We start from the raw sequence: 9129 nt of genomic DNA, 5'->3' as shown, positions 1-9129 counted from the left end.
AAGCCATGTCGATAAAGGAAACCAAAACTGACAGTGCTGGGTGCCTAACACATTCTTAGATCACATGGCTTTGGGTGGTTCTTTGCTTCAAGCTGGAAGATCTCGGGCTCTGTGGAGGTTCTGGTCTGGATGATACCACCTGACAATAGAGGATGCATTAGCCACACACAGCACTGAATGAACCAGCACAAGTCACCTCCTTCCAAGACAGGTATAGAACTGAAATCAGTTCCAGAAGCAAGTGGGGCAGGATTGAAGGGTGGAGCATAAACACCTCCCAGTGAAATAGCCTCTCTTCAAAATCCAAGTCAAAGAGAATACAAAGTGCTTTCTTGGGATGCCTCATGTCAACCTTGTGATTTACTTAAATGCACATTTTAATTTTCAGACATTCATCAAGTGGACACATGCCAGTTATACTTGATTGAACTACACGAAATTGCTATTTGACCATTATTTTGCCCACAAAAGTGGTCATTTCAGATGAATCAACCTACCCATCTCCATAACAGTGTGTAGAATTCTCAATGTTATCTATATAAGTAAAGTTTCCTGTATTTAGTTTCCAATTAAAATGGAAAACATAGGTTGTAAGAATAAAATCAGAAAATACAGAATATATTATAATCTTAACAAATGGCTATTGAATGTTCAAGTATATTAGCATGTAACTGTTTTGCATGTCTCATGCACCCAGGCACATGACTTTCTAATGTCACTTTAACACTCCAAAGTTAATTTCATTAAGTATGAAATAATCAAAAATCCATTTGATTTATATATTTACATTTTTATTAGAATTCTTCAGAACTGTCAACAATTGAGCAACATATCAGGGAAAAAAAAAAACACACATGGAACACAAACATCCTTTAAACTTGCACAGCTTACATATTTACACATAAAGTTACTGTATATATAAAAAATATTTTCAAGGACTCGTGGGCTTGGGAATATTCAAAAGACATTATTGCTACATTTCAATATTTACAAAAAAAAAAGCCACAAAATAATTTCAAACATTAAGCCACAGCAAAGGAACACCTGATGTAAAAAAAATTATAAAAATATAAACTTTCAAGAATATCCAAGACAAAACTCTAGAAGTGCCCCTGAAGTACCTAGACATCTACAAGTAACAACCACTTTTTTTTTTTACTCTAATCAAATAGAAAAGCAAAGGAAGTTTTCGAAGTATGGCAAACAATGACAATCTCTTATGTGACAACGAAACACCAAAACCTGTTACCTTTGGAAGGTGCGAGAGCATAGAACTCCAGTGCAAATGGTTACTTTCGGATGAATGGCCACAGTTCTCTAAATGCAGTCTAAGGGACCTTGGAGGGGAAAACCGTGAAGGCGACATACCTGAATCTTGCAAGACAACATACCAACTCTGCCATGTACACATGGTCCCCTTATTATTGGGCAGTGATGAGGACAAGAAAAAAAAAAAGGAAAAAGAAAAATAGTAAACTCCAAGAATAATATCCAGGCTACAGCCTAAAGGGTAAAATTTAAATAACTTTCCATGGGAGAGTAGCATTAATAAAGCCTAAGGAACTGGTACAGTATGTTGAGTATAAATAACTGAGCGCTGTAGGTGCAGGCGGATTGCAAATAAATAGGTACTTATGCACTTTGCCTCTCACATGCCTCTATGTAAGCTTTTGGTTTGCTTCTCTAGACAGCTAGGTAAAGAGAAACAAGAGCAGTACTGGTGATGAAAGCCAAGCTTCTTGGGTACTAAAGGATTTCTTGGGCTTAGGGCAAGAATAACCCCCCAAACCTTTGTCTACAAGCATACACACACGTGCACACATACACACCTACATAGATACTGGCCCGGTGTCCAGGACACGCCTGCAGAGGAGGCTGAATCTAAATCTTATTTCCTGCTACAGAAGAATTCCAACTAAGACAGCACGTTTCTCACTCCTGCTGGAGTCATGCAGTAAATCAGTAACTTTTCAAATGGCATCAAACCCATGGAGCACAATGCCATTGGAAGCTGGTAGGCTTGTTCTGGATAATCTACAGAGCGAGTTCATTGGCTACAAAAGGAGATATTGTGCTTGGAGGTTTTTTCTTTTAAAAAAAAAAATTAACTGTTTCCTTCAAACTTATCTGGCTCTTATCTATTTCTACACACAGCAGACTTAAGCCACGGTAGTATCCAGAAACCACTCCTTGTGAGATCGCCCCCCTCAAATACATGAACACATACAATGTATAGATGAGTATATACAAATGCTCCCTGGGGGGACCTTCTCTCCAATTCAGCTCCCTAACAGCAAATTAATGAGAAACCAGGTTAGTAGTACAAAGGCTCATGCATAGCAGCAAGTCTTCATGCTGGAGGAGCAATTTCTCATGACCTATGTCTTGTTCCCAGCATGAAATACTAAATTTCTGAAGCCCAGATAGTCATAGACTTCTGTCCATTGTTCTAACAATGTTCTATTTTCTACCTCATGGATGTTTGCTAAAGCCGAAGGTGACTACTGTCATGTATTCAAACTATCAACCACACTCTTTGAGCAGAAACTGGAGAAGACTTGGAAAGGATTCAGAGTGTCTAGCCCCTGCTTCTCCAAGTTAGGTTTTTTTCATTAAAGGTAGCCCCCTTTACTATTGGGAATATATGCATTTCGGACCTTTGCAATGGGGTGGCGCCAGATGACAAAAGTCATTGCTCACTATAGTGTGCTCATAGGACAGGATTACAGGGGGCGTCCACTACCCTGGAGTAGGATGCAAGTCGAAGGAAAACAATAACCATCATAGAAAATGAAAGAGTGGGGATCATTCTTGATGGGAGACCCCCCAGACACTCGCTCCACTTCAGACATCTTCGTGCACGAGCAGAGGCTGGGTGGAAGATGCGCTGCTGCCCACAGAATTGATCCGCACGGAGTGGTCCACCACGGGGTGCTCTGGCTTGGGGCTGCAGTTCAGTAAGTTGGAGTAAGCCTGAGGAAAACAAGTTCATGGTCAATACACCAGTCTCTACAGCAAATGGGGTAGCAAAGAACCCATTTACAGCTTCAGAATTGCAAATGACGGATGAGGACTCTTAAACAGGAGAGGTTTACAAGAACTTTGCAATCCCTAACCAAGTCATCTTGACAAAAGAATGTACAAATTTTGTTTTACCACTTGCTCCCCCTAGGGCCTGATTACCTAAGAAGTGACAGCAAATTAAAAATGTATTTTGCTGATGGAACCTATCTGGCAACAAATACTATCAAGCCTATTTTAAAGGCTTATAAGTCTCTCTAGCAACTAAAACCCAACCACTGATGCAATTTGTTTAGAAATTCTGGCTCTTCCAGGGTCTTCAGCTGAGAATCAAGCACCTGATGGAAAATGCTGCTCAATTTGAAATACGTGTTGACACCCAAAAGAGCAAGTTTTAACCCCAAGGTATCAGTAGTTTACTCTTGGAAAAGAAAGGATTATTCTAAGTATACAATCCAGGGTGGTGGGGATGGGGGTGGGGGAGCCTAGCAGTTAAAAAAAGTCTGAACCAAAGCAAGGATCACTAATTCTCCCTTAAAAGCAGGAAAGGAAATAATGGATATGAGTTTTGACTCCCCCGTCCCAATTCACAGGGAAGGAGCTCCCAACTTCAAACAACTTTTCATTCCACATGGCTGTGGGCATGACAGCTCTCTGCCATTTTCTGGCTATGCTTGTTTGAGCAGAAGGCTTATTTCACTGCAGTAACAAGCTGTCTTTTCTATGCTTTTACTCTAGTTCACCTCACCCCAACCCTCCCAAAGCTGAATGGCCTGACATGTACAAAGGAATATGACCAGCATTTGGGGTGGGAGAGGAAGCAGAGAAAATCCTTGTGGAAACTTATATTTCCACACTTCTGCGTGCAAGCCCTCATGCCACATCCTTCTTTGATTCAGAACAGGGGATTGGGTAGGAAGAAGAGGGAGAGGGTGGGTTGCGTAATCCTCGCTGTCAGGGTCTGAGAGTAAGAACACACCTGGAAACAAGAGAAGGGACAGGCTAAGTGTACTCACATGGTTAGTGCTGTCTGAAATCTGCTTCTCAATGAGCTGAACGATCTGCTTGAATGTTGGCCTCTTTAGGGGATCAGCATCCCAGCAAGTCTTCATTATGTCATACCTAGAAAACAAGCATTGTTTACTGCAACTCCTCGCTGCCTTTGACCTGTCCTCAGGTACAATGATTTCAAAGGCAATTCATGCTTTTTTCCCCATGGCAACTGAACATCTGAATAATGGGTGCACACAATTAAACACCGCTCTTACGAAATATTCTGTATTTCATGAAAATAAGCTACATAAATGACCAGGGTGTCATAAAAAGGAACCAAGTGACATTTCAAATGGTGCCAACAAAAACCCTCAACATCTGGGTTTCTATCTTTAAACTGAAAAATAAAAGGGGAAACATCCTGTGAAGGAAAATGGCTTGGCCCTTACATTTCAGCAGGTGCATGCTCAGGGCTCAGCATCCGGAAACCTTCCTTGATCATCTTATAGAACTTAGAATCGACTGGCATTCCAGGGTAGGGGCTGCTTCCTGAGGCACAAACAGTTTGCAAATCAGTGTTCATCATAAGCAAGCAGGGCATTGGCAAAACCTTTTAAGAAGATGCTGAATCTAGTCAAGGTGCCCTTTGCAAGGATCTTCTTACCTAAAGAGAACAGCTCCCACAGAAAAATCCCGTAGGACCAGACATCACTTTCAAATGTGTACACACAGTTAAAAATGCTTTCTGGTGCCATCCACTTCACAGGTAGCCGAGCCTACAGAGAAAGCAGACAGAGCCAGCTTAATAATTAAGAAGTTCAAAAAAGAAAAAGAAAAAAAACCCAGAACAGAACAAAAAATATTCCTACAGATGTTGTTGCTCTGGCTGGAGGTGGGAGTGAGAACTTAACTGCTATCTGAAAAACTAAAAATACCTTTTACCTATAGGACCTCAGGTGCCCCCACTGCCTCTGCCACATGGCTCACAAGTATACTGCTCCATGTTAAAGATGGGGACAGCGAGTCAGGACAGCATGGAGGTTCAGAGCACAGACATCACAGACAGACATGGGCTCTCATTCTGGCTCCACCATTGGTCTTTTTTGAGTAACAAAGAAATCTGTTCATTACCCCTGAATACATTTTCTCCATTCCACTAAATAACAGAAACACGGCCTTCCACAATAAGATGACATTCACTACTCCAGTGCAGCCAGCCACGTGACTCGGTTTTGGTCATTAAGTGCTACAGGGCAACTTTAGGAAAAGCTCCTGCAAACATAGCTGGCATGTGCCCTTAGCCTCCTTCCTTCTCGCCCTTTCTTCCCTCCTGCCTTCTGGATATGCCGGCACTCTATAGAGTGTCTCAGATCATGAAGATGAGGGATGGTAAAAAAGAGCCAGGCAGAAAGATTTGGGCCCTAAGTACTTCATGGGACTTCTGGGCTGGCCTGGACCGCTACTCCCATACTTTTTACTTTTCTTCTGGGCTTTCTGTTATATGTAACCCAAACAATCCCTTCCAGTGCAATATGAATAACATCCCTTACTAATGGCATTACTGTAATTAAACCTTGGGTTTCTGTTCGATAACACAAAGATAATAATTCAAGTCTCATGAGTTATTTGTGGGTTAAGTGAGATAATGTGGGTAGAAAGTGTCTAATGCAGACTGCCTGATTAATACCTGAAAAATTGCACTCAAACAGTCTAGTGACTTGTGATGATTACGACTATTCCAAGGTGCTGAGTGGCAGATTGGGGGCTGAAATTTAACAGCTGTACTTGTCATGCTGAATTCTTGTTGTTACAGTTGAACCAAACTTTCTGTGACTGTTCCTCCTAGAGACATTCTGGATTTCTGCTTCTTAATCTACCTTAAAAAGCTAAATCAATCCTTTCCTAATCCATTTAGGATTGAAAACTGGGAAGACAATTTTTCTTGTCTCAAAGTTATTTCAGTCAGTAGGAAAAAAAGCCTTCCAATATCTTTTCCCAGATTCTGTGCTAAAGATCCTTCCTATAAAGGTTTTCAATCTGAGATGTATGGGTGTGCTGAAATTCAAGGACCTGTGAACTTAGGAGGAAAAAATAAATTATTGCTTTTGCTAACTTTCAAGTGAAATTGAGCATTTCCTTAATCCAGGAATGAAGGTGACAAGAGCTCAGGAACAGTAACTTGAGGTTGTCATCAACAGTAACCACAGCTCTATCATGTTACAGTTTACATTCATCACCACTTTGACATTAAGTCGCTCTGAGACACACAATTAGACTATGTCACCTGTGTAACCAAGCAGCACATGTATGGACATATCATAAATTTATTTCTTAATATTTTGATATCTCCCTTTAATTTATCGATAATTGTATGCATTTTATTTTATACATTTAAAGCAGCGTTCTCAAAGAGATCTGTGGGCTTCACCAGATTATGAAAGGGACTGTGGCAACAAACGACTAAAAACCTCAGAAATGCATGAACTTTCAGAGTATTCAATACAGCAAAGAAATTTCATGTGACTACAATATATGTTTAGGAGAAGTAACATGTTGCCTATTCTTGTTTTTAACCCATTCTATAAATTCTCCATCACCAGCAGCCTCCTATAAGTGCTCTCTGTAAAGTCAGCAGAAAGGACTTGAGCTGGAGTCCACAATCTAGAAGACTGATGGTGCCTAACTCACCCTTGTCCACTCCAACTAGGTCACTAACCGACAGCAAGTTATTAAGAACCTGCAGCATAAGACAGCTATAAAGAATGGTCAGAATACTTACAATGCCATGTAAGTATTCACTGCAAGGTGCCGGACACTGCTTTAATGACTTCACACATTAATTCACTTAATCCTCACAACAACTTTACAAAGCAGCTGATAGTAGTATTCCCAAGAGGAGAAAAACCAAGGTTCAGAGGTTAGGTGATCTTGTCAAATATTACACAGCCACTAAATGATGAAGCCAGATTCAATCTCAGCAAGGTTAAGCCCAGAAGCCATGACCTCTTCCTCTTGCCCTTAATAACCAGGAAGAGACCCCTATAAAGAACCACCTTTCATTCTTCCTTGAGTAGTACATTGAGATGGAGAGTATTAGATTTTATTTATTTTTTTTTTTTTTTTTTTAATTTTCTAGAGGCATGTCTTATTTATTTATTTATTTATTATTTGTTTGTTTGTTTTTGGTTTATACATGCACTGGGTACAGTCAGAAGCGCGGGAGGGTGAGAGAATTCACCAGAGCCAGAGCGGGGAGCAGAGCAGGCAGAAGGACCGAAGTACACTGCTGAGGGGAGCAGCGGGCGGCAGGAGAGGTCTGCGCGCCATGTGGGACCCTCCTCCGGTGGCCGGGGAGCAGCCTGGGATCGAACCGGCTGCAGAGGCTGCAGGCAGCTTCGCAACCCAGCGCTCAACCGCTGCGCCACCGGGGAGGCCCGAGTATTAGATTTTATTAATACTCCTCATGATGAAATTAAGCTTCAGAAGAGATTTAATAAAAATGCACTTTTTGATCAAGAGGTAAACCCAACAATATTTCCACAAAACTAAAGTCAAGTACAGTCTACTCATAAATGCCATAGTGATGGAAAAAATATTCCATTATCATAGGAGACACAAACTGCCATCTCCAGGAGCATATCTGAAATGTTGAAATGAATCCATGGAAATAGATATTGGAGAATTTATATATAGGACTCTGGCTTCCCTTACTAATGGAATCCTGCTTGAAAATCATGGGCTCTGGTTTCACCTCTGCTGACCTATGTCATAGGTCACAGTGAGAAAAGTCACTAAAATTTACTGTTGCCTCAGTGTCTGCAACTTTTGCATTCCAATGTCAAGGGTTGGTTTTGATGATACAATGAAAATCGGTAATGCAATAAAGCACTTTGAAATAAAATCACTGTGTTGTTAGAAACCAGTTATTGTTTATGAACCTATTTAATAAGCTCTCTATCGATTATAAGATCCAGCATTCCAGATACCTAATTCTGAACATTATCTTAGATTTTCATCTTTTTCACAGAGCATGTCAATCGCACAATAAAATTCTCCTGTGGTGACCTTCAGGACCACATTTGTTTCACTTGAGCAAAATCAAGTTCATTGCTATTCTCAGGCTATAATGAAAATTAAGGCTATTTCTGTTTCCTTCACATGCCCCATAATTACACAATTAGAATTAGGAATTCTATTATCGGAATGTTAGTTGTAGTAATGTTCAGCATACCATGCAAATTTGGCTGAAGTACACTTAATTTGACTGCTAAAATGCATGATCTCCCAAAGGTAGGATTTGCATTATAAAAATCATTAAAATAAAATTTCTATAAAAACTTGAAACTAAAACCCTTTGCTGGACTGTCAAACAGAGTGTACTACTCACATTTCCTTTGACCACGTAATTAGAATCATTCTTGATGTCTCTGGCTAGACCAAAATCACAAATTTTTGTGATTCGCCCATGAGTAAGGAGGATGTTTCTGGCAGCCAAGTCTCTGTGAATACACTTTTAGGGAAGAGGGGGAGGGGAAGAAAAGAAAATCATTTACATTTATTTTATATATTCTAAAGAGCGGAAGCTATGTTTAGCACTAGAGTGCTGCTTATGTTATAAAAATCCAAAACTTCTTCTTTACATTTAAACTATTTGGTGCACTAAAAATAAATATTTAAATTATGCCTTGAATGATATTCAAAATTTGTGTTTCATATATCCTTAGGACTTTAATTACTATAATCACTTTCAAAACCAACTTGAGTAAATGCTTTTTTCTCTTCTCAGGACTTCTTTCCTTTATAGGGAAATACATTATAACAGTTGTATCATATTTTTTAAACTGAAGCTTATTTTGCATGCTTCTCTTTGAAAGTTCTTTTATTACGTTTCCAAAATGTCTTTGCAACTTCAACTTGACATCTCCCAAAGACAGAGGGAAGAAGCTCTTTATTTCAGACACGCTCTATCCTCCTTAAGTTTGTAATTATTTGGAAATGTCACCAATGACACTTAAGGATAGGATCTGTAACTCATTCTAGTATCTTTTTCTAAGATTTATTTATTTATGCACAGAAGAACTGGGTGTAGCCTGGAGGAACAGGGAGGGGTGTGTG

General features: G+C 39.9%; 1 protein-coding gene across 2 annotated transcripts in view; it reads right to left on the bottom strand.

Annotated features, from left to right (window-relative positions):
- Window positions 1–787: 787 nt before the first annotated feature.
- Window positions 788–9129, bottom strand: part of KIT (KIT proto-oncogene, receptor tyrosine kinase) — an 83890-nt gene continuing 75548 nt past the window's right edge. For both annotated transcript variants that reach the window (XM_037530375.2, XM_054688375.1), the window contains exons 17-21: window positions 8402–8524; window positions 4679–4790; window positions 4464–4563; window positions 4038–4143; window positions 788–2973 (exon numbers count right to left, since the gene is read on the bottom strand). In XM_037530375.2, coding sequence (XP_037386272.1) covers window positions 2845–2973; window positions 4038–4143; window positions 4464–4563; window positions 4679–4790; window positions 8402–8524 — 570 coding nt within the window. In that variant the 3' untranslated portion in view covers window positions 788–2844. The remainder of the gene's footprint in view (window positions 2974–4037; window positions 4144–4463; window positions 4564–4678; window positions 4791–8401; window positions 8525–9129) is intronic.

This window comes from Talpa occidentalis, unplaced genomic scaffold (genome assembly GCF_014898055.3).
Source record: "Talpa occidentalis isolate TD23 unplaced genomic scaffold, MPIMG_talOcc4v2.1 talOcc4.6, whole genome shotgun sequence".
Classification (NCBI taxonomy): Eukaryota; Metazoa; Chordata; class Mammalia; order Eulipotyphla; family Talpidae; genus Talpa; species Talpa occidentalis.
Note: the sequence above shows the minus strand (reverse complement) of the source record. Positions and strands in the feature narration are given on the sequence as shown.